We start from the raw sequence: 27,697 nt of genomic DNA, 5'->3' as shown, positions 1-27,697 counted from the left end.
CGCCACCTATGCGGTCTGGCCCTCTCGACATGTGCGCAAAGAGATGACAGCCGGAACAGTGAAGTGTAGATAAAATGTGGAGGTGGCAAGAAGTGATGTTTGATGTTGAGTGCTGCCCACCCACCAGGCAAAGGAAGGGAGAGAAAGCCAGGCCTGGGAGGGAGCAGAGCTGCAGAGGCCAAGAAGGGAGACATATGGAGGAATAGTTTGTCCTTCCCCTGTCCTTGTCTGGTCCCCTTCCCCGTCCAAGCTTTGCCTAGCAGGTCTGCCCTGACAGGCTGAGCAGACCCTGGCTGTAGATCATTGCAGCAGTGACAACCACCACCCAGTGCCCACCTCTTGACGCTGCCTGCCAGGCTCTTTTCGAGCAGCTGCGAATGCGAAAGAAAAAAAGAGAAAAAAGTAAAGAAGAAAGGAAACAACCCCCGCGAATCTAGTAAAGCAAAAGCAAGTTTTTGGGTATCGCCTTTTGTGTGTGTTGTTGTGTCGTGACCTCATGATCGTAAAATTGGTGTTGGTACAGTTTGGCTTCCTACAGTCGTAGCATTAAGCCGCCCATCTCTTCGTCGTCTTGCACCCAAGTGCCAGCATCTATGCGTAGTGCCCATACATCATCCCCGTAGCAGGAACTGCCACGCTCTGGGCATGTTCCCAGCCGTTGTGATGGCCATACCGGGGCTCGTCCTGGTAGACTTGAGGCTGATGATAGCCGGCGTGGTGATGAGCACTTGCAAAGTTCATGGTATGATCCTCAGGGCTGGGGTAGTAACTCGCGCTGCTGCTCGTGGGATTCGTCGCCATGAGAGGAGGGCTGCCGAAGCTGGCCTCGGGGGTGATAGGCTCGTTCATCACTGACATTGGCTCCGACGCCTCCCTTTGAGCTTGAGCTTGCTGTTGCTGTTGCTGTTGCTCAAGCGAAGAAGCGAGAATGGCAGGATCAGTGTAGGACTCGTAAAAGTCAGCGGCGCAGGAAGGAGCAGAGGTAGCAGACATCATTTCTGGCAGACCATGCGTCACCGCCGGCCTTGCTGAGACGGGAGACATATACGGGTTGTAGTGCTGCTCAGGGGCGGAAGTAACCATGCTGACTCCGTAGTGATGTTGGTGAGGGATGTGGTGGCCATAGTAGTGCATCTGCAACCCCGCAGGGGCCGTTCCGTTGCCACGAAGTGTAGCGCGGTTGCCGGACTTGGAGATCTTGTTGCGGTTGGCAAGAGAGGAGGAAGAGCGAGTGGACATGCCGGTGCTGTACAAGTCGTACTTGCCGTCCTTCATGTGGCGGCGGGAGGCGTTGCAGGCCGAGGCCGCCGCAGCCCGTCGCGAAGCGTGGTTGCCCTTACGGTAGCGTGTGGTGGACTGGACGCCGCCTTTGACTGCCCAAGGCTCGAGGTACCATTCCGTGGATTTCTTGCTATCACTGTTGTTGGAGTCTGTGGAGGCAGCGTTGTCTTCGTCGTTGGTGTTGGTGCTGCCTTCGGGCTTGCGCTCTCGTTTGGTGAACGCCTGGTGAGTGTTAGCTGATGTCATGGTGACTGTGGGATTAGAGGGAAGGAAAACCCACATGATTCATGGACAAATTGTGACGAATACTGTTCTGCCACCCTTTCGTATCACTCTTGCCCTTCTCGGTGTTCTCGCGGAACCACTGGTAGATGTCCTGCAGCGTCATGGCCTTGTTGGGGGTGCTCATGAACGCCTTGTAAATAAGCTGCGCATAGGGCAGCTCGGCTTTGCTGTTGCCGGGGAGGGTAGTAGTCGGGGTGCTGTCAAGGCCAGTCGAGGGAGAAACTGGGCTGGACACGCTGCTGCTCATGCTACTCATGCTGCTGTCACTAAGCAGATTGCACGAAGGATATTGGCTGCTGACTAGGAAGTCATCGCCGGCCTCGGAGGCGGGGGCGGTGCTCAACATGTCTGAGTCGCAGTCGAGCTTGAAGTTGTTGGGAATGGAACTGCAGGGAGAAGGGGGGTAGTTGGATTCTTGGGAAAGCGAGGAGATGCTGTTATGGGTGGGGTAGTGGTGACTGGGGAAGAAGGAACCGGTGGAAGGATATGAAGTTGCTGTCGAGGCGTTGTGGTAATCGTTGCTCTGGAACAAGTTCTCTCTCGACAGGGTCTTGGATGGAACCTGTGGGGTGTTCTGCCTGCCAGCGGCCCCGGGGTATGACTGCTCCGCCGGGTAGGAACCCCAAGAAGAGCCCGAGCCAGAACCTGAGGCAGAAACCGGACGAAAGTGATGGTCTGGTGAACTCCAGCTGCGGGGCGATGACTGGCTAGACAGACACTGTTGTGTAAGTCCCCCGTGCCCATTTGTAGGTGCTGCTGAGGAGGAGCCTGCGGTGCTGTGGAAGGCATAGTGCTCGAACTCGTCACTCCCGGTTTGCGCCCGGACCGAAGCGTTCCATAGTGATGTCCCGTTCTGAGTCTTTCCTTCAGTCATGCCTCCCACAACCGGACTGCTGGTCTGGCTTCTGGTGGCCTGTGGTGACAACATGTATGAGTTTGAGGAGTCCATTGTGTCTGATGTTGTTGGGTGTTCGTTTTTGGTTGTTAATTCCGTGTCCATTACTGATGTGTCGTTGCTATGTGAGCCGAGGATGAAAGAAGAGAAGAATGGCTTTGATGTTGGTGATCCAAGACAACGAAGGTTGTTGGCATATGTATGCTTTTCTTCAAGTGTGGGGAGAAACAGATTTGATATTGAAGGTGTGAGGTCCAGATGTCTCAGTTATCAAGCAAAACGGTTGTGACTGTTGGCCCGCGGCTGTTGACTGGCAGTTGAAGTATGTATGTCTATGTCTGTATATCTGCCAGGATGACCAGGACCAGGGACCAGGGGAAAGAAGATCGGTACAAGGACATGGAGCTATGCAGACGATAGCAACATCTGGGGTATGTTGTTGAAGCTCCATGTCAGTAACAGTAAGGGGTGGGTATCTCAAGCCAAGCAGAGCAGGGGGCCAAAGTGTGTTGTACTGTGTGCGGTGGTGTACATCCCAAGGGAGGACACTGCCTTGCCTTGCCTCTCAGTGAGTGAGGATTCTGCCAACACATTTTGTTCACTTTTGTTTGGTGGACCAGACATCTACCTCCACATCCGGCGGGAGCGGGCGCAGGGAGAGAGTACCGGGTGGGTTTGCGATACCTTCTATGCCTGGCTTGTATGAGGGTGCGGGCGTTGTGCCCTGGCCTGGCTCCCACTTTCTTGCTGTGTGTGTACATGGTGTGGCCATGCGTGCACGGCATGTTTTCTACGGTGGAGGAGGTAGAACAAACGAAACCGCAGGGTTGAAGAATAAGACGCTGTAGACTACCTAGGTAGTAGCTCTGCGTGGCTTGTTTCTGGGGATGAAGGTGAAAGTAAGAAAGGTAAGGTACTCAGGTACATTCACCAATCGGCGCCCGGTTGACCGTGTTATGGACACCCCTCCCTTAGTCTCTCAGGAGAAGTACCAGTGAGAAGGAGATGAGAAGGGCTCGGTGCTCGTTACAACCCCAGACAGCAGGCCAAAACAACACCCAAGCCCATGCTTTTCTTCTTCTGCGCATGAACCAGTGTGTGCAACAATCCTCGCATACTGCGTACATCGCGGAGCCGGCAGGGAAGGTAGGGAAGACGGATAGAAGAAAAAGAAAAGTGACAGAATTGACGACCGGGGTTGTAGACCCCTGCTCCGTATGCCTGGTGCTTTCAGCCAAGACTTGATACCTCTACACGGGCAGTATAAACACCCCGAGGTCTTTAACAGCAAGTGTCAAGCCCACCGTAACTTGACGTTGAAGAAAGGCGGCGCCAGTACTGAAATGGAGGAAAACTTGGCGGTCAGTGACTGAGAAGCATGCTTGCCCGTGATGCAGTTTGAAGTGTGGCTTGTTCGAAGGGGAAGTAGGGGAAGTAGGAAGGGGGGTCCGAAGATTTCGTCTGTTCATGTCGTCCATGTCGTTGTTGTTCAAGTTGTTGTTTAGTAAACAATCTTCAAGCGAGCGATGGTTCACACACACCACACAATCAACGGTTTCGGTTTGGGGCCGGGGAAATGACCAGACCTTGGGGACAAAACATGTTCAGCTCTAACAATCTCATAGTCGGGCATTGTGACTCCCTCTGACTGGGCCTGGCTGGCCAGCGCTCAAGGTTACCGGCAGAAGCGAAGAAGAGCTATTGTCCGGAACTCTGGGAGCCGTGGAAGCGGTCAGTGACGGCAGCATGAGTTAGGACAGCGACAGCAATGGCAGTAGACTTGGACGTATCAGAGTGAGGCTCTCTCTGGGGTAATGGGAAGCTTCCAGCCAGCCAGCGGCACGCCGGTGTCGTCAGCGAGTCCTAGGACCATTGCAGACCAGACACAAGAGGGCAGATGCCACAAAGACGGACAGAATTGGCTGGCCGGTAGCCAGATCCTAACGGAAAGGTGCAGCCACTCGTGGTGGTGCTAAGTGGTGGTCTTTTTTGAAACGACCCAATCAGTGATGTCCACCATTGTCACTCTGTGCTGGCATTGGGCCTTCAATGGGCGGGCGGGCCATGGAAAAAACGGCGGAGTTTTCAACGCAAGAGATGGTCGGTCGAAGAGGTCAAGAGATCAACAGGTCCCAAGGGAAGAGGCGCAAGAATAACTGAACAACACGTCGACTGCGTACTGATGTGCGCACTCAGCCCGGTATCTCATCATCTCTCTCCACACGGCTTCGGGCTTGCACGGCTTGCACGGTGCCATGGCCTCGTAATAGTAATTTCTTGTGGTATGCAGAACATGGACGTGTTTCATTCTAGAACGATGTGTCGAAGAAATGATGAGCGTGAATCGAAACCGGGGCTTGGCTTCATTTCCCAATTCGACTCCGAATCAGCCAGCTTCCACGTCCAGTCTCTGACGATGACCGGCGCCTCCCAGACCAGGCCACCTTATCTCCATGCCACGGAGGAAGACCGAGAGAAAAGCCACCCCGGTTATTTCTGCCAGCCTCAAGAAAGCCTCAAACTGTAGCTATCCTGTGGAACGTGTCTGGATAGTGCAGTGTGCCCTGCGTCATCTCCAGACGTCCAGACAACGAAACATTCCTCCCTTCACCATGTGACAAGACTGACAGACCGGCAGGCTGACTGCAAGATAAGCGGCTGATCGACTGACATGACACTGCTCTGTACTTCTCCGTCTCCAGGGTTGGGCTGACACCTGGTCGTGTCTCGCCGGTGCCCAGACAGACAGAGAGACAGACAGACGGGAAACGGATATCTCGTTCTTTTCTCGCAAAATCCGACAGTCCGAAGAAACATGAATCACCCAGTCGCACACCATCGCACCAGGGATCTAGTTCAAGCTCCAAAAGTTCGGGTCGTCGCATACGGCATAGAGGAGCCGGTCCAGTCCCATCTCCATCCATGATCCCTCCACTCTAGGACTGCCCGCTGGCGTGTCGCCCAACTGTCGCGAGACAAGACAATGACACCCACCCAAAAGACCAGAATGCTGCCGGCATCCAGCCCCGATGCCCCGGTCTACCCGGGGAACGGCATCCTTCCCATCCTTCTAGACGAAGCCTTGAAATCGTCTCATCTGTGCCCCGTGTCCGTTCCCGTCGTCCCCGGTTGGCGGTGTAGCAGCCCTTCTTACACACACCGCACTGCGAAGCTCTCTCGTGTGTTCTTCATAATCAGGCAATGCGCCCAGTTCACCCAAAGACCAGGAGCAGGGATCGAGCCAGACGGGCCGCAGCAGCTACTACGGCCCCATATCGACCTATAGAACGCGGCACCGAAAAAACCAGACAAAAAGACCAGCCGATGGCTTCGCCGCAGGCCGGACCAGCCTTCCAGAAGGCGGTGGTAATATCGCCCTGGGCTTTCTACTTTCTGTAGTAAATCTGCACAGACACTGTTAGCCTTGGCCGGTACGACCACAAGGGAGACCAGATCACCAACCTTTTTGAACTGAAAGTGGAGTTGAAGTATGCCCTACACACGAAGTAACGAGTTAGCAAAAGAACCATAAGGCCAGAAACGCGCGGGTAACCGGCGGGTGTTGGGTGGCGTGGCTTTTGCGGCGCAAGAAAAAAGGATAGCGTTGGCCTGTTATAGGGGCCGTGGTAATAGGCCAACGTAGCCATCGTAACCAGCGCCGTCACCAACAGCCCACCGGCTAAACAGCAACGTCACCCAGCACAACCACAACCTAGGACGACTCACCTTGTCAAAACTACTCTTGAACCCCCTCTCCTTCTTGGCGCTATAATCCCACTCCCTATCCACAATCCTAAACGCAATATCCTCATACGGCGGTCCGGCCACGAACCTAATCAAGCAGGTATCCTCCTTGCCGGCGGGCGCAAAGCTCTCTCCCCTGCGTCTCCCACCCTCCCTGATGATCTTGAACGTGGGCGCCTTTGTCTTGTCAATCAGGTCGGGATAGAAGATGTTGAACTTGTATCCCTGCACGACCTTCGGCGGCGGGTTGTCGTGGTCGTAGTGCGTCTGGTTGTACTTGTTCCATTCATAGCCCATCAGGACGCGGTTGAAGTAGCGCGGCTTGCGGGGGCGGTACTTGTCGGCCCACACGGGCTTGGGGTTGGAGGTCAGGGATTCTTCGGCCGTGAAGATCTCTTCGCCTTCGAGGAAGCCGCGGGCGACTTCCCGGTCGTAGAGGGCCTTGGTGGCTTGGGAGAAGTCTTCGTTGCCGGTGGAGGCGAAGCGAGCGGTACCGGGGGGCGGGGCGGTGCTGCTGCTGGAGGATGCAGCGAGTGCTGTTGATGTTGAGGCGGCAGGGCGGTTCAAGGCCCTGGACGGGCCTGAGGTCGGGAGGGCCGCATCAGGGAGACCGTCGGCTTGTTCCAACGCTTTGGCTCTCTCAGGGTCCTTAGCCTTGAGAAGCTCGACGCGGGCGGCCTTGATCTCCAAGCACACCTGCTTCAGCTTTGCCTTTGCCTTGTATACCAGCAGACTCTTGAGTAGGGATTCCCAGTAGTCGGTATCGATGGGCTCGTTGGATTGTAGCTTGGCCCTGATCTGCTTCTCCAACGCCTCCAACTGCTCCAACGTCTTCGGGGCCAGAATCTTGTCGACATCAGCAGCCACCGTGTTGACCGCACGTCCCTCTGCTCCCTGTGGTTTAAGCTTGTTTCGCTTGTCGTCACACAGAATGGACAGGGCTGACCAGTACTCCTTGTTGCGGCGGTTTATCTCGAGGGTATTGTATGACTTGATGTCCTCCTCCAACTCCTTCAGCTGGGACTCGTTCAGGCTCTGGAGGACTCTCTCGGGAGAGGGCACGGGGATGTCGACGTCGTCATCGTGGTCATCAAAGACATCGCGGTCGGTGTCGATGAAGCGGAGGTTGAAGGCAAGGTAGTCGATGGGCTTTGCGCGCCGTTCTCTGACGCGGATGTCGGCCTTCTTCTTTGCTTGCTTGAGCACGAACTTGTCTTCGTCGGCGACGAATTGCTCTGACTGCTCGTCCTGGGTAAGGTATTTTCCGGGGCCAGAGCTGCCGACTGGGGTACTATTTGAACCTGTGATGGGTTTCGAGGAGGGCTTGTATTGGGGCTTGGAGATTCGGTTGTTGTTGTCGAGTCTGGGGGCAGTGATGTTTCGTCTGTTGTCTCGGTCTCGATCTTTGCCCAAGCCGGCAATCATGGCCTGTCTGTCGGGGTTCATGGTGGCGCCCGGTGTAAGTGACGAGCTCGTTCTGCGTTCTCGCGGTGTCTAGATTGATACTGGTAGAAGTTGCGTAGAGTTTCAATGTTGGCGAGGCTGAGGTGTGGTTGTTGTATGCGGGTGTGAACAGTTGAATGCTCTGGTGATGAAATGCAAGGCTGGAGTGGAAGCTTCAGTGGACTGACGCGCTGACAACAGACGAAATGCGCTAACGGCAGGCAGTTCCGATGGAAGATCTTGGCGGTCAAGGCTGGCAGAATGACCGCAAGCAGGGGACAGCCGGCAGGCATTTGACCATTCCTGGGAATAGCTTCCCTCCATCAACCCCACCAAAACATTCCACTTAGGAACATCCCACGGCATATCACCACCACATCACCGGCGCGTTCCTTAACGAGGAGACGTTAACGAGACATCCCATTTCTCCCAATGTCACCAAACATTGACGCCCTCCAACGTTCCTCGGCCGCGCCCTGAAGGACCAGCAGAGAAGATGCTCTCGACGGCGTCACGGCCTCGCGAGACACACGACGACATTACATAATAATAACAAACTGAACCACAACACTCCCGACCGCGGCCATGTATAACCAGGGCAATATCATGCGCAAGCTACTGGGCAAGACCAACAATCCCGACTCTTCTTCGGCCAACAACTCGCACGAGAACACGCCGTCGTCCTCGGTTGCCAATGGCACTTCTCACGGCTCCAACATTACCAGCAACCCCAGCGGCGGCTTGACCTCGATCCCCAACTATCGTCAACGTCCCACTGCCGCCCAGAATGCCTCCTACCAGGCTGGTCAACCACTCGAGTGTATAGACAGATCCCCCGATGGCCGGTCAGCTGTTCTTGCTGGCCGCCATGCTCTACGAACAGTCACCTTCGACGGCCTCAACATTCGCGAGGGGATCGATCTTCGCTCGCTTCTCCAGGGAGGAAGCCCAGATCAGCTAGCCATTAGAGACGTCAAATGGGGTCCTGCTGGCGGCAACCCGACCATCTTTACGGCATGCGGCAGTGGCAAGATCTTCCAGTACGACCTGGTGCGCGCCAGCGAGGCCTGGGCTACCGGATCCCCACTCGAGTCTCTCCAGATCCGCGAAGACTCTCGACAGGTCAACACACTCGACGTCAACCCTCACCGGGCCAGCTACCTGTTGTCCGGTAGTCAAGACGGCATCGTTCGCTGCTTCGATATCCGCAACCCGATCCCCTCGCGAACCGGCGCCACTTTCCGTCCAGTCCATGCCTACAAGTGCAACGCAGACGGCGTGCGCCAGGTCCGCTGGTCTCCCAAGGATGGCTTTGTCTTTGCTTGCTCAACCGACCAGGGCACCGTCCTCCAATGGGACATGCGTAAGTATCATGCGCCCGTGTTGAGGATTAACGCCCACGAGAAGTCGTGTACTTCGATTGCCTGGCATCCCGACGGCGAACATCTCGTCAGCGCTGGATGGGATAGCAAGTGTCATGTCTGGCACCTGGGCAAGGTTCCCGACAAGAGGCAGAAGCCGAAATGGACTATTTCGACTCCGGCACCGGTGGCTTCTCTTGCCTGGAGACCTGGGCAATGGTCAGCAACGGCCCAGGCCAAGAGGGCTTCCCAGATCGCCATGTCGTATGGGGAGAGTAGTCAGAAGAAGTTTGGTATCAATGCGGTGCACATTTGGGATCTCGCGCGCCCCACGATGCCGTATAGGGAGATCCAGCTGTTCGACAGTTCACCCAACTCTCTACTTTGGCACGATCAGTATCTTCTATGGACCGTCGGCCAGGATGGTCTCTTTACGCAGTGCGATGTCAACTTTGCGCCCAAGGTGCTTGACCGTCAAGCCGTCTCGACCATGTCCTTCTCGTCACAGGGAGACGTGCTAATGTTCCTAGACGAGCGTGCTCCCTCCCATCGTCCGCGCCCACATATGCTCCATGCCGACAGCAGCCACAGCATTGGCGCGCCCTCCTATAGCTCAAGTCCTACCACTCCCAGGTTTGGCGTCAGCCGCAGCGATTCCGAAGACGATGTTCTCGGAAGTTTCCTGGGCCCCAAGCAACGGACCAGTCAGCGAAAGCGGCGTCCAAGCACGAGGTCAGCCACCCTTAGCACGACACCCCCAACTGGTTCGGAAGAGGTCTTGTCGTTGGAACAGACCATCAAGGTTACCGGTATCTACAAGCCTCAACAAGCCATGGCCATTGGGCATCTGCCTGCCGCTGCGAAAGCCGATGTGTACGGATACCTTACCGTCAACTATTTGGAGGTCTTGTACCAGGAGCTGCCATACGTTGAAGGAGGCAGGCCACTACCCGACCGAGTCAGGACTATCCTCGATCACTACGCCAAAACAGCCGACAGCGTCAACCAGTACCGACTTGCCCAGTCATGGCGTGTTCTCGCTTACTGGATCGACCTGGTTCTGCGAAGGCGAGGGCAATACCATTTGGAACGTCGATTAGATCATTGCGAGAAGAGGAAGATTGAGGGAAAGCTGCGCGCGCTGGGTCCTCCCTTTCAGATGTCTGTCCAGACCGATGGAGTAGATACACCGCGAAAGGCAAATCCTAGGTCGTTACTGTCAGAAGAGCTGGAGAGTACCTCGAACCAACCGACGCCACTTGCCCGGCCTGTTACGGAATCTGAGAAGCTGACGCCAGTGCTGGAGTCTGGCAGTTTTGCCCTCGGCCCTGCACTCCAACCTCGCGGTCCACAAAAACGTAACCGTCTCGACTCTGTCCCCTTGTCCATCGTCTCTTTTAACAGCGAAAACACCCAAGCCAGCACAGAAGGATACGATTTCTACGACACCGAAGCAATCCTCGGCAATGCCATCGACGTACCTCGCAAACGTCCCGAAGACCCGAGAAAATCCGTCTTACGCCATGACTCCGATGACAGCTTCGGCCACGCCCTCTCCGTCTCCGCCGGTAGTCGCCGCGGCGGCGGAACAGCCGGAACAGCCATTGCCAGCTCCGTCGAATCCAGCGGTGGCCTGCCCATCCGTGGCTCTGCCCTCGCCGAGATTCGCTACCCCCGCGGCAGCGACGGTTCCGAACGAGCGTCCGATATCCAAATGGGCAGCTCCGGGCGTCCCCGCTTCGTCGTGCCCCCTAAGCTCAACCGCACCGAGACCGAAACAACGGGAATGACGGCCTATACTGACGAGCACCACGCCATCACCCAATCCACTACCGACGACAGTTTTCCCTCGCAAAACGACCATGACATTATACATGCCGCACCACCCGTCGTCATCACCGACGAACCCCCTACTCTCCCCGAAGAACCAGAACCAGAACCCACCCACATAATCGAGAGCGATTACCTGCCCTGGCCCTCCGATCCCGCCTATCCTTACCCTCTTCACAAACCCCCTTCCTTCTCCAGTACTACACCCCCGCTGAACCCTTACTCTCTGATATCCCGTACTCTGGCCTTTGAAGCCAAGTCTTCCGCCTTGAACGCTTCGGCCATTGTCCTCCTCCTTAAGCCTTTGGTATCAGACGAAGTCATCGACAGTTACCAAGCAGCAGCCATCCTTCGGCAGCATCACTCCCGCCTCATGAGTCTCCAACTCTTCGTCGAGGCTGCTCTTCTCAGAAAATTATGCATGCAAGGCTGGCCCGCCGCCGCTGCTGAGTCCATGCCCGGTGATCAGGAGAAGAATCCGCTGAAAGATTGGGGAATCAACTACCCGGCCATCTTCACCCCCGCGCAAAACGGCGTGTCAGTCGGGTTCTTTTGCAGCTCTTGTCACAAAGCGAGGGAATTGGATCGCAGCGAGGCGTCGACGGATTCAGTGTGGACGTGTAAGCGATGTAAAGCTGCAACCGCCCCATGCGCGCTCTGTGGTCACCGTGACTCGTCCCCCTTCATCCCTTCTTCCTCGGAATCAACCATCTCCTCCCTCCAACCTGATCGAGAAGGGGGAGATGAATACCAGCCCATCGCAACATGGTGGCTCTGCCCCATCTGCGGGCATGGGGGCCACTCCTCCTGTATGCAAGCTTGGCACGCAGCGTTTGAGGCTGAGCGGGACTCGGCCATGTATGTTGATGGACCAGTTGATAACGACGACCCAGCTGCTGAACTGGCCTCGAGTGGTGGATTCTGTCCGCTAGATGGATGCGGGCACGTCTGTCTACCTGGCCCGATGAGACTGCCTTGGGGGACGCGAGGTACTGGAACCGATACGGGACATGGGCACGGTATGGCCTCCAGAATGGGCGAGACAATGACCGAAGTTCCAAGCCGGGCGGGGACAGCGCGCGAGAGGGAGCGAGAGGCTACCGCTGCCAGCAGTTACACTCGTTCAGCAGGGAGCAAGACACCCGTGTTCTCTGGCGGCAATAAGACACCCGTGTTCTCTGGCGGCAATAAGACACCCGTGTTCTCTGGCGGCAATAAGACACCAGTGTTCTCTGGCCATTCCAGCCTCACTGGCCATGGCGACAGCTCCCTCCTTGGCTCGGCCGCCGATCGAGGATACGTCGACCTCGGACCCCCAGCTCTCTCTGCTCTCGCTTCTGGTGGAACCAGCGAGTCAGGTGGCAGATTACTTAGCACCGACGACGCCCTTCCCGTGGCACAAAGCAGAGCAGTAGAAAGCGTCAGGGAGACGGGTCTGGCATTCGGGATCGGACCGGGAGGTGGGATACAGGCTCATCACTCACATTCGCAGACTTCGCATGGCTCGGGATCAGGATCTCAGAGTCATAGCGTGACGGGGATATTAAGCTCTAGTCCGGGGAGGATTGGGGCCTGGATGAGCGGCGGCCTTGCTGGACATGGTGGGGAGGGAAGTAAAGCAGAGGGAGGAGGCAGAGGGGAGAGAGATAAAGAGAGGAGGAAGAGTGTCAAGTTCGTTACGGCGGTGGATGGGGTCGGCGGTGGTGGTGGAGTGGGGGGTTCAGCGTCACGGCAATGATGGGGCAGCTTTTTAGTCTTGATTCCCATTCACAAGTTTTTTCTGTTACGAAATCATCACGAACCATAACAGACAGTGGAAGTCTGGGTTTGTTTTCACTTCATTTTGTGCAGGTGCGCTTTGGCTTCGGGTGCATTACAAAACTTGGCTCACGTGCTTTCGCGAGCCTGCCGTGACCAGACCCGTCGCTCCTTCCAGTTGCGCCTTCCACCTGTGTGTCTGAACGCGACGCGCAATGGGCTCGTTCGATGCAGGAGCGATGCCCTAGAAATACGAGACCCCGCCTCGCCTGTCGTGTCTTCCCTCCAGTCCCCCGCCGTTGCCAAGTTGTCCCTCAATTACCATCCCGTTCTCGACAGCCGAAGCATCCAAGCACGACCTATCTGCCAATTCCTCGTGAGAGCAACCCCCAGCAAGGCTTCAACCAAGATGGCAATCCTCACCGGCTATCCGGGGCTCGAGGTTACCGTTGAGGTTGATGGCCAGCGTGCGCAAGAGTACGATGCCCCCGCAGATGAGGTTGAAGCGCGCGCCAAAGAGACCAACTTCTACTCAATTCCACAGGTGCCCATTCAAGGATCAGGATCTCCCTATACTATCAAGTACATTGAATCCAAGCCCGGAAAGCCTTTTGCCTTCGAAATTGATTCAACCAACTTCTTTATTCCAAGCCCCGATGCCAAGAAACACATGGTCGAATACCAATGTTTCCTTGACGGTACTCCTACTGGCTACTACAGGCTTGTCGGCGGCACCAAGAAAAGGATGCGCTCTTACAAGTCTGGTAACAATAATTCGGGCTGGAAACGCCACGAGTTTCAGTTTTCCACCCTCGAGATCGGTAAGATCAACGCCTCACGACCTCGCGCAATATCGTATCCACCAGAAACTCTTTTCTGTCTTCACCAAGCTGACCTTCACTTGCTAAAGTGGAAGGAGGAGACGAGAAACAAGTAGATCGGACAAAGGAATATGGCACACTCCTCGTCAAGTTGTGGCATGTCATTGTCTTGCAGCGCAGGGAACCTAAGCGCGCTTTGCAAGGCCCTGTTCCTGTCCAGTCTGTCTCCGAGAAAGCATTGAAGGGAAGATCGGTGGACAACAAGGTCCAGTAAGTAACTATCTCTACGGCACTTGCAAGTTCACTGGAGGACTGGGCTTACGTTCAAAAATCTAGTTTCACCTCTGAACCCATTTCTGGCTCATGGACAGAGGGCAAATTCGGCTTTGTCGATCCAGAGCGACGACCTTTTGCGATCTTCGAGTTCAGATACCGAACCATGGGTATGTCGATTCTACAACACCATCTATCCGTATTGCAACCCCCAGCCGGTTCTTAACTTACCCGTCATCATAGAGGGCCTTATGTGCGAGGGCATCGTTCCACGCCCTGTCAAAAATGAGGACGATCAAGTCACGGATATCGAAAACGAGCACCAGGTGAGCTACTCCAAGTCTGGCGCTAGGCTTGCCAGTGTAGAAGCAGAGTACTGACCTCTTCACATCTCCCAATAGCCCTTTACCCGTATCAAACCGGAGCCCGAGAATACCCGCGGTATCAAAAGAGAACTCATGGACCCGACCCCTTTTCCGGTCTGCTACAAGCTACGCCGCTTGGAAAACGGAAAGGTCGAGATTGACCTGACGGACGATTGATACCTACCTCTATCTATGGCATTCAGATGTTGTCCAGCAGTACTTGAAGAGTGATTCTCCTCATACCCACCCCTAAATTTACACGCACCCTTCTTTTGAATCACCCCTATACAAAACCCTTACCCTGATAGCCTAGACCCGCATATGATAGCTGTATTTAAAAGACCTATTTTACCCGCTAAATTTCATACTTTCAATATACAATATATAATAGGGATTTTTTGGGGTAAGAGGAGTAATTTTTAACCGCGCATTATACAATTACATCGCATACTCTAATATATTATACTAACGTATTAATTAAATACTAGTACGTAACTATCTTAACTATACGTCGCATCGATAAATCTCGTTAGTACTATCGCTAATTTAAATATAAATACCTTTAAACTATCGCCGCTATACCTTATCTCCCGCGCCCTTGAATAATACGGTCGCTACCTTCGTATCGAACGCCTCGTTCAACCGCGAACTATAAACCGTCAACTACGTACCTTCGCCCCCTAAAGCTACGCTCGAGGAGGCTCGAAGCGAATTCGCCGCCCTCTATTATCGTTATTAATTTAATATCGCTATTCTATAATCGAATAAATATAAAATTCGTAATGAAGGCTACCTCATATATAATAAGACTAATCGCTATATTTATTATTACGATTATACTTCGTATTATTATTAACCCTCGACGAACCTATATAATAAACGCCGCTAAACATTTTATGAAATAGTTAGGGATTACCCGTTTAAAATATTCGTTAACACAACGGCCGCTATTAGTTAAATGTAATCTATTAAAATAATAAAAGATATTTACGTAGGATACTTACTATTGAAGCACTTCGATTACTATCTTTTTTTGCCGGAAAGAGTACTATAATTAAATAACGAAGCGATATTATAAGTAACTACCCTTCTAAAGAAGAAGGAATTTAATATTCGATCTATCTATTTATTTATTAAAAACCGGTACCCCTAATACCCTATAACGTATAAGGATATTACTAATATATATAATCGATTAAAGAGGGTATTGTACTAAGGATATTAAAATATTTAAACATTTATTCGATCGCTTAAAAATAACGAGAGCGTTGTCTATCATTATATTAATTAGAACGACGAATAAAAGACTATACTATCTAGTACCTTCTAGGCTCTTAACTATCAACGCAAAATATAATTACGCAATCCTTTTACTATATCTATCCACGCGACGTATAAGACTAATTGTTACTACTTCGCTATAGTATAAAGGGTAGTCTTAACATATAAAAAAAACCTCAATACCAATCTTTTAAATAGTATTAAATAATAAAGGTACTAGAAAATTCACGTACTTTATTACACAAATTAAATAAATTGCTTATATAATAGGAATTCCCTTCCCTAATATTATTATTACTAATAGTAACGTCCGCTTAATCGAAATACTATAAACCAATCTCCCTAATACTATATTACAATAATACATTTAATATATTAACTATAATATCATTAAGACTATTAAAAAATACTAGCGGCGCCTAAAAAATACCGCCCCCGAATCTAATAATAACCAAAACGAAAAGTCGTTAGACTTTAATAGCGATAGTGATAATAACTCCCGTAATAGTTCGTTGGATTCAAAAAGTCGCGAAGCTATTAGTAATTAGGGTAATAAGGCTACTAGTAATAAGGATCGATTCGATACGAAAGAATTAAATATTACCTATTAGCGTATTCGTACGGTAACGAAAACTAGCCTTACCCTACCGCCTCTTATTTAAGACGAAATCGCCGATACCCGTACAAGGCTATTCTTTATATAGCAATATATAATTTATACCTTTACGGTCGAAAAGTTCAAAGGGGTATACTAAGTCTTTATTAATAAATTCAGTCAATTACAATCGCGTATTATGGCGGAGTATATTAATAAAGAGTAAATGCCTATTAAGTATAATTGGGCGGGCTATTATATAACGAATAGTTTTAATTACGGATAGAAAACTATATCGCCCAACGAATTTAATAATAGTTCGCTCAAATCGTATAATATCTCGTCCCGTAATAGCCTCTCTAACCTCTACAAGGCCGCCTCGTAATATATTAATAACCGATATTCAATATATATAACGGTTAATAACAAATCTACTTCATATATACGTACGATATAAATAAATAATACTAATTAACTTAATTCGTATACTATAGAACTCTCGTTGTAAATATTAAATTAATTTAATTTCTAATATAATTAACTAGTACTAACGCTACCCTTAATACGCAATAGGGTAACCGTTAATAGTAAACTTCTACTGCCCTACTCTAGAATTTTTAAGAAGTAATATAATTTGCCCTATATATACGATATAGAATTATTAACTACTTAAAAAGGAAGTATAGTTTTAATTACTAAGGATAATTACCACCCCTTTTAATATTTAAACCAAATTAGAATAGGACTTCCCTATCCCCTATATCCCTCAACCGGTTATTCCCTATATTAATTACCCTAATAAGATTTAATAGATAAAGATCTACAATTTAAAGCAATTAAAAAAAATAATACTTAAAGGCCGCCCTCGTAAGTAAAGAGCTTTTAGTAAAAACCCTATATTCGTCATATGGCTATTAAATACCGATTAATAAATTACTTACGTACGTATTCAAACTATTTTATAAACTACTTCCTCCCAACGCTCCCAAACACTTACCCTGTACAATCGATCGAAAAATACTACTCCTATATAAACTTTAATACAGTATAACTATTTACAATACAAATTAAACGACAATATTAAGGATTTTAATACTATAAATGTAACTACATCCCAACGGGTTAGAAAAATAATTAAGAAGGTAGCTAAAAAGGCACTCTAAGTAAGGGAACCCACCCCTATTACTAATTATATTATTATCCCTAATTCTAAATCTAATTCTAAAGGAAGTACTAATATTAACTCAAATTCTAGCTCTAATATCTCTATTTTATTTATTACCCTATCCCTCCCCTCCTCCTCCTTCTTTATATAGTAATCCTCGCTCCCCGTTAAAGAATAACCACTTCCTATAATCCTATACGACGACGCTACTCATTTCGACGGGCTAAAAATCGGTTATAATTCTCAAAAGTCGGATATAAAGGAATATCTTATTCTAAATAATAAGAGGAAAATAGAGGAAATACAAGTAGCCAAGGACAACGAAACCCTAGAACTATTTATAAAGGAATAATAATAAACTTACTTCGCTAAGGAAATATAATAATAGAAAGAGGCTACCTCTTATACCCTCCCCCCTCCCCCCTCCCTTATATTACTTTATAAAGAATCTACTTCGTAAAATAGAGCCCCTATATAAAATTATTTTCGAAAGGGATAGCGAATAGGTAGAATAATGTAAAAATTATTATAAATATCCAAAACTATAACCAAAAGTAAAGTAAGAGATCGGTCCTCAACGTCCTATTATATAGCGGCGGTAATATTAAAAGCGGTTAACGTACGACAATCCTTTCGTTAACAAACATAGCGAGAAATTCCGTCGTCTATATAATACCTATATAGTATAAGAGTTTAAAAAGAATAAAAAGTACTATTGTTAAGCAAACTTCAAAAGGTAGGACTAGAACAATTTAATAAATGGTATATAATATAATAAAGGTTATACTAACGATAAGAACGACCGTATTCCCTAGGCGGTATAGAGGGTGAAAGAAGGTAATAAGAATAACTCTATCGTAATTAATAACGACGAAAAGGAGGAGGAAGAGTAAAACAATAAGGGTAAATATCACCAAATAAATAAACAAGAAATAGATTTACACTACACTACATGGCTAGATTTAACCTACACTCAATACTACAAAAGTATTATGACTTTAGCGGTTATAATAAACTTATCAATTTTGGTAAGGATGTTAGAAGACATAAGAAAATGCGATTTTACTATACAAAACGATGGTATTTAAATATCAGCTGTCAAATGGGGTATAGAAGGTGCGTGTAGATTTAGGGGTGGGTTTGAGGAGAATCACTCTACTTGAAAGAATGTGACCGCACATAGCACCGGCAATATCTAGCTTTTAATAACGACATGAAGCTGTCCGCAGAGACTAGTCCAGTCTGTCCGCACGGCTAGGAAGGACCGGTATGGTATGGCATTGTGCTTTGATAGATGTAGGCAGATACCCACGCTAGATATCGATGTTCAATACCCATTTCACGCTCAAATCACCTAACAACATCCACTGCCTCGTCTGCCATCACAACTCTGCCGATTGGAATCCAGGTCTCCAGCATTTTCTGGCGGCCCATGTACAGCATGACGCGGATCGGCGATTGAGACAATTCAAGTAACAATCAACAAGTAACAATCGATCGTAAGCAAAGAAAAGCAATCGAGCAGTAACCCCAAGCAAGCCGGCCGGGCCCAGATTGTTGATTGTTTGGCAAAGATTGTGTACTAAGGTATTTAACATTTAAGGGTCGATTTTGGCTGGGAATCTCGGATCCGTTCAAACGTTGTGTGAAAAGCCTATTTCCGACGGCCTATTAGTAGTAGTTGGAAAGTATAAAAGAGGAAGAGGGTTAGTGATAGCTTCGTTTTCTGATTTCCAGTCTTGCTCAGTGTATTTTCCACGTTTTTGTTGTATAATGATGCTTTTACAGCTGATAGAAGTGTGTAATTACTGGTATGCCGGGACTAGAAAAAAAGGACATCCGAGATTGCAATTAAAATAAGGTAATTCAATCGGGCTGTAAAACAAGGCAATTCTGACGATTCTAGACAAATACAATCAATCCGACCAAAAATCCTGATTGCTGAATTGTTTCAATCGCTGACGCGGATGCTGGCCAGCATAAATGGCAACCACGGCCATCTACATACCATCATCATAGGGTCTCAGAGAAACCAGTCCCGATATATAGCCACGATACCTTACCTTACTTAACGACGTCTGTGATCTTGACGACTTTTTACTCACCTAATCTGAGAACACGGTCTCTATGTTCTTCTCAGACCTGATCCATGCTACCACCACCTGCTTTCCAATACAACAATGCCGAAGCACAAAAGATCGGTATCGACTTTTTTTTATATACACTTAGAATGCACTCTGTGAAGGACATGCGATCCATTGTTGGGTTGTTTTCCTCATTTAGAAATCTGGAAGCATCGGAATCTCTTGGTTCCAATTGAAAAAGAAATTGCTTTTGCGAAGTCAGTCATCATCAACCACAACGGACAATGGAAGTCGGCTTTGCCTTGTTTTCATGCAGGTTCCTCCCGCTCCGGGTTCAGGTGCATGATGAATTCATGCAGTGGCGCAGGAGCTGAGTGTAGAACCGGGCTCACGTGCTTTCGTGAACCTGCCGTGGCCAGACTCCCGTCGTTCTTTCCGGTTCCAGTCGCGTCTTCCGTTCTTGTGCTTTGGAAGGCGATGCGCAGCGGCGCCATTCACTGCCCAGGTCCACTCACTGCTTTCAGTTCCATTCACTGCTCGAGGCCTCCATTCACTGCCCTCCATCCACTTCCGTCCCTACAAGACTGGGCACCCCGCCTTTTTTTTGAACTGGGCATTTAAAGCCCAGACTAGTATCGCTTCGATGTCTGGTGTCCTTCCTTCTTCAACCACTGTCCCAAATCCTTTCACAAAGACGACCAGGTGATTGTATCCTATCTGCGAACAACTCACAGCGCACAACCCTAGCCGAAGATGGCAATCCTCACCTGCCTTCCGGGGCTTGAGGTTGCCGTCGAGGCTGATGGCCAGCGTGCCCATGAATACGACGCCGATCCAGAGGAAGTTGAGTCGCGCGCCGAAGAGATCAGCTTTCACCGAATTCAGCAGACCCACCGGCGACGCCGCCATGGAAATCCCTACGTCTTGAAATACATCGAGGCCAAACCCGGCAAGCCCTTTGCCTTCATCTTTGATATGATGAACTGTCATGATTTCAGCACAGGGCCGAACATCCATTACACATGTGTCATGGACGGTTTCTGCACTGGGACGAAGCGAGTCTCTAGTGGTACCCGGGACAAAAGATACTATTGTCAAACTGGTAGTCAAGCCGCGGGCTGGAAGAAACACGAATTTCGCTTCGGAAGCCTTAATGTTCGTAAGTGCAGTGTGTGGTGCTACCTTGGATGAATGTGTTTGCCAATGCTAATCCATGATCATGTTCAGTTGAAGGAGGGGACGGTACTCAAGCTGAGAAGGCCAAGCAGTACGGCACGCTTCTTGTCAAACTTTTTCTCGCGGTCGAGACAGGCCGCCTTGAAGCTCCTTCTGACAGAGATGGTCCTACCCTCATCCACTCAGTACATGAGAAGGACTTGAAGGGTAAAGCCGTTGACAGCAAGGTCAGGTAAGAGCACACACGGTTAACTACGAACAGCTGCGAGTGTCCAGCTTACCGATGCCAATTTAGCTTCGATTCTGAACCCATTGCGAACCCTCCCCCATTTCGCATGAGAGACTTTGTCGATCCCTATTACCGACCCATCGCCGTCTTCGAGTTCCGTTACCGAACCATGTGTAAGTCTCAACTCCATCGTACTGTTCCGTCAAACTCGCTGCTTATATGTACTGTACAATGTTGTAGAGGGTCTCATTCAGGAAGCCATCGTCTCTCGCCCGACCCCTGTGCCCGACGAAGTTATCGATGCCGAGGAAGAGTACAAGGTAAGCATTTCCTCTATAACCTGCAAATCTACTGTTCCGTTCAGCAAGACAGACGATAGGTTAACCGTTCTCTGTCCCACAACAGCGTATCAAACAGGAACCCGAAAACGATGCCTCCCGAGGTATCAAGCGAGAAGCCCCCATGGACGATGCTCTATTCGCTGCCCGGTACAAGCAACGCCGGTTGGAAAACGGAAAGATCGAAATCGATCTGACGGACGATTGATATCTAGAGTATACAGACGTCGTCAAGGAGTACTTGAAGGAATCTGGCCGTGCAAGACACCGTGAATGTCTCAATGCTCAAGAGTGTAGAACAACATGGAAGTGGCTCTCATCCACATGCAGGTACACCTACATGTAACTCTGAGCAGCTTTGTAAAGCAGGCATTTAGTTGAGATAGCGCAGCGTGTTTAGCACAACGAAACCAAATGTCAACAAGATCACTGCCAGTGTCCTGGCTTTCGACTTTGCATGAGGAGTAACAACAGTCTTTCATATCGCACTACCTTAAACTATCAAACTAACAAAAACAGGAAGATATTTTGAGCCCACATCATAGTAGTGTATGGGTCACATATTCCGAAACCATTGTCGCTACGCTTGAGCTTATTCCTAGGTAATCAATCTCCCTCCTAATTATCCAATATTCTTTCATCAGCGTCAAAGTCAGGGCACCTCCAGCTCTCTTCCCCCTTCCCATAACCAAAACGAAAAACAAAGGAAGGCAGAGTCCATGTCCAAATAATACCACAGCATTTACATCCCGCCAAGGTCCCCAAGTCCTCCCCCTGCTTCCACCGTTCAGATTCGCTTCTGTCATCTGTCATCACCTATGGATCACAAGGAACAAGACCGCAAAAGAAATTCCTGACCCCGTGCCCGACATCATCCCAGAACTCCTCCGTAAAGAAATTCCTGACCCCTTGCCCGACATCATCCCAGAAGCCATCCTTCGCAAGGTCCACATTCATGTCCGTGTTCCCTTCCTCGTTGTTCTCGTTGTTCTCGCTCCTCTTCCTCACATTGGGTTCCAGGTCAACATGAAGGGCAGGGGCAGGAGTGACGCCTGCGGCAAACTCAGACTCAGACTCAGACTCAGAGGCAGACTCAGAGGCAGAGGCAGCGGTAGGGCTAGAGTAAGAGGTAATAGATATCGAAGAAGGGTCCTCCGCGCTCTGCTTCATCTTGTTGTTGTTGTTGTTGTTGTTGTTCTTCCCCGATTGTAGTGCCTCCTCCCCCTGCTTCCACCTGTCGGACTCGCTGCTGTCATCATTGCAAAGAACAAGAAAGCAAAGCCCTTTCTTGACTCCATCCCAGAAGTCCCTCTTCGCAAGGTACACATTCCCGTCCTTGTCGTTGTTCTCATCGCTCCTCTTGGGTTCCAGGTTGAGAGCGGGGGCTTCGGCGCCCGGGACATGGGGGAGGGCAGTAGAGGTAGGGAGGAGGGTATTGCGGGCTTGGAGGTCCGGTTGGTTCTCGCCAATTCGAAGGCCGTGGGTCAGGGTACGGGTACGATATGAGGTATGTGTACTCGTGGTATAGACCGTCAAGACTAGTGGTTGCTGGCTGGGCTTGGCTTTGGAAGCGGTTGTCAAGGTGTGCTTGGGGGACGGCTTGCGGGTCCGGGACGGCTTGCGGGTCCCTTTTCCGGTGATGGTTGTTTTCTTGGGGGTAATCTTTGGCCAAGTAATGGGGGGACCGTACGTAGGGTAAGGAGGCTTTCTGGTTCCAGAGAGGGTGGTCTTCTTGAATCTTTTTGGTTCTTCGGGGAGGTTCCAGTCGCGAGGCTCGATATCAGGCTTTTCCTGAGTATCAACAGGAGAGGTAACATCAACAACAGAAGTAACCTCCACAGTAGACAAGGAGGTTGAGGTAGCCTGAGCGCGCACATAAACAGCCGGAGTAGGCCAAGTAGGCCAAGTAGGCGGCGTCGCATGGGTAAACTGCGCCGACAAGTCTTCCGGGTTTGTATGCACACCCTTAGCCCACTGAGCGCCGCCGGGGTCACCGTCCGCAGCGTCGTGGTCGTAATAATTGGCGGGGGTATGCGAGGCCCCGACGCCAAAGGGGTGGGAGTTGGAGGCCGTCACGACGACCGTGGATGCATATACGGGTTGCGTTGGGGTGATCCAGTGGGTTCTTGTGGAAGTCTTGGTGCTGGTTTCGAAGGTGGTCATGACGGCAGTAGGTTCCACTTCTTTGGTGACGGCAGAAGTGGCTTGCTTGGGTTCCACGATGATGACCTTGGGTGTAGCGGATTGGGTTGAGATGATCGTGACGAACTGGGTGCCAGGATCCGGTTGGGCGGATCCCTTGGGTTGCACGACAATGATATCGGGTTTGCCGGACTGGGTTGAGACAACAGTGACGACCTGGGCGGATTCCCTGGGTTCCACGACAACGATCTCGGGTTTGGCGGACTGGGTTGAGGCAACCGTGATGTACTCAGTGCTAGGCTCCGGTTGCAGCATGGAGGAGGACGACGAGGAAGAGGACAAGGATGAGGTCGAGGTTGACGTGCTGGGGTAAACCGTGTAGACGGACGTAACGACGATAGGACCTTGCTCGCTGGTTGTCGACGATTTGGTAGAGGAGGACGAAGACGATTTGGTAGAGGAGGACGACGACGATTTGGTAGAGAAGGACGACGACGATTTGGTAGAGGAGGACGAAGACGTGCTGGTGGTGGGAGCATCTTGGCTGGTGGTCGACGAGCTCGTAGTCTCGGGAGCAAGGGGGCCAGTAACGGTCAAGACGATAACGGACTGTTGAACGATCTCATCCACCGAGGTCGACATAGTAATAACAGGTACCACGGTGGTAGACTTCTCGGCATCAATGTAGGTGACAGTGGTCAGTCTGAGAGGAATCGACTTCTCTCCATCGATCAAGAACTCTGCAACTGAGGAGGACGACATGGGATCCGGGACCGTTTCGACCACTGTTCGAGTGGTGATCATTTCGATATTTCCGGTTGCCGTTGGCACCATGGCCAACAGAAACCATGATAGAAAGAAGAAGAGAAACATCGTTATGGTTTTCCTGAACATCCGCAGTTGGTTAAGGTAGTTGTTGATAATGAAAATTTTGCGATAGGGTCTGAAATCGAAAGTGTTTAGGGGGAATGAATAAGACAAAAAGGTAGAGAATAAAGAAAGGGCAGATGAAAAGGAGGACCAAATTGAAATTTCTCAACAGGGCCAGAGTGTGCACTTTCAAGAGCCATGCCGGAAGTCCGGGAGTCAACAGTGCAGCATATATGTAGCCTGCGGGAAGACCGAGTTTCTTATTCGCCTCGCCTGTGTCCTAGTATCAGCAAGTTCCCATTTCTTTGTGAATGTCGTCAACAGCTGCATCAACCTAACCAGCGGATGCCCGCCAAAAAAATTCCACAACACAGGCCTCATCATGCACATTCCACCAACCCGCTGATACCCAAAGCTGAAGTCAGTCATTTCCCATTTCTCCAACAAACACCTGAAAGGAAAAACATCATAACCCTCATCGTCCCGCCCCCCTTCCTTCCATGTCAACCAACGCAAACTTCCTCTTATCCCCCATCCCCTTAGAACCTCTTCCTCACCTGCCCTCTATTCCCCTCCCTCCACACCCACCCCACGCCCTTACTTTCACACCACCTCCGCACCTCCTCCGTGCCCGCCTCGCCTTCCCACCCGACTCTATCCAATCCCTTTCCGGCCGTGTTTAACCACCCCGTCAGGTCTTCCAAAATAATGGGATCGTACATGAGAATCTTCTCATGCCAGGAGGGCTCGGAAGGGTTGGTGGTGCGGGGAGCGGTGGTGATGGCTTCGGTTATGTGTTTGAAGAGATCATCCTCGGAGGGTGTGGAGGTGATGTCCAAAAGCGACTCCTCGCACTCTGTTAAGAGGGACATTTCTGCCGGATCGTGTTCGTGATCTTGGTGTTTTTCGGGGGTGGAGAAAAGTTGGGATGCGGAGGGGGAGGCATCGGGTGAGGAGGCGGGTGGGGAGGAGGCGAACGGATCGGAATCGGAATCGTCGATATCGGAGTCGGGGATTTCGAGGATGATTGGGCGGGTGCGAATCGGAGATAACGAGGTGCGGCGTTGGCGCTTGGGGGTTGATGCGGAGAGCACGGGTAATGGTGCAGTTGCTGGTTTTGATGCTGCTGCTGTCCGGTGTGCTGCTCCTGCAGCTGCTGCTTTTGGTGGTTTGTCCGAGGTGGTGCGCGGAGGAGACGCAATCGCAGCCTCTTTCTTCTTCGGCCGTCCCCTTGGTCTTTTCGGCGCCGGCGCAACAATTTTTATTCCTGCTTCTGCTTCATGCATGGCTGCGTCTTTCATAGTTTGGCCCCTCCCACGGTTCGGAGATACTGCAATAGGATCCACCGATCGGTGACCGGACTCCAAACTCCTCGTCCCTTCCTGCAACTTATCGTTACCTAAGCCTGTGCTTGTGCCGGTAGCTGCCCCCGTCTTACTTTCCCAACATTGTTCGAGGAGAGTAATCATAGCCGCACGTTTCTTGATCGGCTTGAATCCAAAAGAAGCGATCTCTCGGCTCAGTTGGGCGTCAGTAAAGAGCTCGTATTTAGGGCGGGGCGGAGGGTCCATCCTTTTCTGCGGCTGTTGGGTTTTCTGCTGTCTCTGCTGCTGTGTCTTGGAAGGGCTCTTCTGGGACTGCTCAAGGAGCTGGTAGTGTTCTTGGTTACTTGGTGGTGGTTCGTAGTCGTCAAAGTCGAAATCGAAGTCGAGCACAGCGCTTGCTCGTGGAGGTGTGGTCGGTCTTGGAGGTGTTTTTGTTCGAGGACTCCATAGTCGAGAAGAAGAACTCTCTCGGGAAGGCGAACGTACTCTTTGATGTGTCCTCGCTCGCGGAGGGGCAACGGGATTTTGCGGTGGAGGCTTCGTAGTATGGAGAACTGATTCTTTTCCCTTTGTTGAGAGAGTACTGATCTGAGTCTCGGGTCTCGTAACCGTGGGCCGCTCGGGGACGACAGGATCGGATGGGAATATTTCGATTGCTGTTTCCGCCTTGCTCTCGACTCGTTCTCCAGGCTTCGCATCTTCGCGCACACCAACAGACGGTCTGTGAGCTTGCTGTAACAGATCTTCTGGCACCTCCACAGCTTCAGTCAAGTCAAAGACCTCCAAATCCAACAGGTCACCATCCTCGTCCCTAGCCCCAACCTTCCAAAGCTTGTTGTTCCCCATCTTGCGCCTGCTCGCAAGACTGCTGAACTTGACCGGGCTCGACGTAATTGGATCGCTATTCGGCGCGTTGCCCGCCGTCTTCATCGACTCGTGCAAAGCACGAAGGAGGTCAGTGTCTTCCGTCACTAGCTGGCTTGAAGTGCCAAAGACGAAATCCTGACCAGAGACCTGCCTGAGTGCGCTCTTGGGAGAGAGCAACAGCTGTCTGCGAGGCTCGGGCTTCTTCTTGGAGACCCGGGGCTTTGCTGGTTTTTTGGAGGCGGCCTTTGTTTTGGCGCCACTTGGTTTGGTAGCAGCCTTGTCGTCCTCGACGTCAATGTAGCCTAGGAGAGTGTCTTGTTTCGATGTCAAAGTAGATGTGGAATCGTCGACTGGGTCTTGTATTCGGTAGGCGGCCGTTGCTAGGTCGGTGATTGTGCGTGGCTTCTTCTTGGGGGCTTTGGGCTTGGTTGGGGACGTCTCTGGACTTGTGGGTTTGTCTGTTGTAGTAGTCGTAGTCGTAGTGGTAGCGACCATCTCGATCAGTTTCCTCTTCCCGAGTACATCAACTTTAGTGACTTCACTCGGCTGATCATTCTCTGGTTTACAGCCGTACGTATCCAAGAGCTTTCCAAAAGCCACTGGTGGTTCGATATGGGCAGTCGTAGAGGACGGTAGCTCCTTGACAGTAGACGAGTTGCCGGCAGCTGCTGGTGGTCTGTCATCTGGCGGTGGTCTGTCATCTGGCGGTGGCGTCCAATCCAGTCTTCTTCTTACTGCCGGTTCTAGGTCTACTGGCTCATCGTCGATCCGTACGGGGACAGGTTTGGGAGGCTTCGGCGCAGCGGGAGCTTTCGAGGGCTCCTCTGGGACAGGAGCATCGGCCGTAGAAGCATGATCAGAACCGGCAAAATGCCTGCTCGCTGTCTCAGCTTTCTTCCTCGAAGCCCGTGGTTTTGCCGCTGGTTTCGTGACCTTGGACTCGGGCAAGGCAGTCTGTCCATCGGCGTCCTTTTGCTTGGGTGGCCTCCCCCTTCTTGCTGGTGGTTTAGGTGGTGCATTCTCGTCGGTGGCTGTTGTCTCGTCCTTCTTTTTCCTCGGCTTCCTGGGTTTCTTTCCTGGCTTGTTCTCAGACACGGCGGTCGTTGTTGTTGACACTTCAACCGCGACTGTCGACACCGATGTTGCTATCGTCCGAGTCTCCTTTGTTGGCTGAGGTGGCGACTTTTGTGCAGGCTTTTCTTCCTCCACGACCTGCGACAAGCGCCAGATGCTAGCAGCACTTGTGAAGTTTCCGAGTCCGACTGCATCGCTAGGAATGGGTGCGGCATTACTGCCGGTTCGCAGCGCTGGTGTCTTGGGTGGTGCCTTTGCGACTAGAGCGCCGATGTCTGGGAACTCGGGCGACGAGGAGATGATGTCTATCGTGTCATTATGCGCCATTCGAACTGGTGATAATGGGAAGAGTGCCAAGTCTCCTCCATATGTGGCCAGTCGAGTAGAGGTAGGCAATGGCGCAAATGTGGACTTGAGTTGGTGATGCACGCTCGGGGCAACTTGGCGACTGGATGCGCCGCGTGAATCACAGCAGATGCAACTTGGCGATGGGAA

The 27,697-nt window shown here is 50.9% G+C and overlaps 7 protein-coding genes across 7 annotated transcripts; 3 read left to right on the top strand and 4 right to left on the bottom strand.

Moving 5' to 3' along the window:
* Positions 1-591: 591 nt before the first annotated feature.
* On the bottom strand, positions 592-2,515 carry B0H65DRAFT_414021 (uncharacterized protein; the record flags this gene model as incomplete). Its single annotated transcript, XM_062823882.1, has 2 exons — positions 592-1,503; positions 1,562-2,515. 2 exons carry the CDS (start codon positions 2,513-2,515, stop codon positions 592-594), a joined length of 1,866 nt encoding a protein of 621 aa, XP_062687650.1.
* A 3,185-nt stretch (positions 2,516-5,700) lies between these two features.
* Positions 5,701-7,815, bottom strand: B0H65DRAFT_73474 (mid region of cactin-domain-containing protein). The gene is made up of 2 exons (XM_062831338.1): positions 5,924-7,815; positions 5,701-5,865 (listed from the first exon to the last, which is right to left on the bottom strand). The coding sequence occupies exon 1, from the start codon at positions 7,649-7,651 to the stop codon at positions 6,074-6,076; it is 1,578 nt and encodes a 525-aa protein (XP_062687649.1). The 5' UTR covers positions 7,652-7,815; the 3' UTR covers positions 5,701-5,865; positions 5,924-6,073.
* A 418-nt stretch (positions 7,816-8,233) lies between these two features.
* Positions 8,234-12,880, top strand: B0H65DRAFT_565677 (uncharacterized protein; the record flags this gene model as incomplete). Its single annotated transcript, XM_062830290.1, has 2 exons — positions 8,234-11,983; positions 12,032-12,880. The coding sequence occupies 2 exons, from the start codon at positions 8,234-8,236 to the stop codon at positions 12,575-12,577; spliced, it is 4,296 nt and encodes a 1,431-aa protein (XP_062687648.1). The 3' UTR covers positions 12,578-12,880.
* On the top strand, positions 12,530-14,443 carry B0H65DRAFT_454518 (uncharacterized protein). Its single transcript, XM_062826196.1, has 5 exons — positions 12,530-13,418; positions 13,508-13,688; positions 13,755-13,861; positions 13,935-14,017; positions 14,093-14,443. The coding sequence occupies exons 1-5, from the start codon at positions 13,007-13,009 to the stop codon at positions 14,231-14,233; spliced, it is 924 nt and encodes a 307-aa protein (XP_062687647.1). The 5' UTR covers positions 12,530-13,006; the 3' UTR covers positions 14,234-14,443.
* A 5,491-nt stretch (positions 14,444-19,934) lies between these two features.
* On the top strand, positions 19,935-21,132 carry B0H65DRAFT_439406 (uncharacterized protein; the record flags this gene model as incomplete). The annotated part of the gene is made up of 5 exons (XM_062825414.1): positions 19,935-20,340; positions 20,409-20,589; positions 20,653-20,777; positions 20,827-20,906; positions 21,004-21,132. 5 exons carry the CDS (start codon positions 19,935-19,937, stop codon positions 21,130-21,132), a joined length of 921 nt encoding a protein of 306 aa, XP_062687646.1.
* Positions 21,133-21,740: 608 nt separating this feature from the next.
* B0H65DRAFT_545467 (uncharacterized protein) lies at positions 21,741-23,828 on the bottom strand (the record flags this gene model as incomplete). The annotated part of the gene is made up of 1 exon (XM_062829380.1): positions 21,741-23,828. One exon carries the CDS (start codon positions 23,826-23,828, stop codon positions 21,741-21,743), a length of 2,088 nt encoding a protein of 695 aa, XP_062687645.1.
* Positions 23,829-24,357: 529 nt separating this feature from the next.
* On the bottom strand, positions 24,358-27,529 carry B0H65DRAFT_439404 (structure-specific endonuclease subunit slx4; the record flags this gene model as incomplete). The annotated part of the gene is made up of 2 exons (XM_062825413.1): positions 24,358-24,387; positions 24,557-27,529. 2 exons carry the CDS (start codon positions 27,527-27,529, stop codon positions 24,358-24,360), a joined length of 3,003 nt encoding a protein of 1,000 aa, XP_062687644.1.
* Between the last annotated feature and the right edge of the window lie 168 nt (positions 27,530-27,697).

Source organism: Neurospora tetraspora (genome assembly GCF_033439725.1).
Source record: "Neurospora tetraspora strain CBS 560.94 chromosome Unknown B0H65scaffold_1, whole genome shotgun sequence".
Classification (NCBI taxonomy): Eukaryota; Fungi; Ascomycota; class Sordariomycetes; order Sordariales; family Sordariaceae; genus Neurospora; species Neurospora tetraspora.
The sequence above is the reverse complement of the archived record's forward strand: the minus strand, read 5'-3'. Positions and strand labels throughout refer to the sequence as shown.

Bases quoted from the DNA above. Each gene is read 5' to 3' on its own strand.
- B0H65DRAFT_454518 (XM_062826196.1), top strand. From the start codon at position 13,007: ATGGCAATCCTCACCGGCTATCCGGGGCTCGAGGTTACCGTTGAGGTT. The intron at 13,419-13,507 runs GTAAGATCAACG...CACTTGCTAAAG, and splicing joins GTTTTCCACCCTCGAGATCG to TGGAAGGAGGAGACGAGAAA. The intron at 13,862-13,934 runs GTATGTCGATTC...CCGTCATCATAG, and splicing joins GTTCAGATACCGAACCATGG to AGGGCCTTATGTGCGAGGGC.
- B0H65DRAFT_73474 (XM_062831338.1), bottom strand. From the start codon at position 7,651: ATGAACCCCGACAGACAGGCCATGATTGCCGGCTTGGGCAAAGATCGA.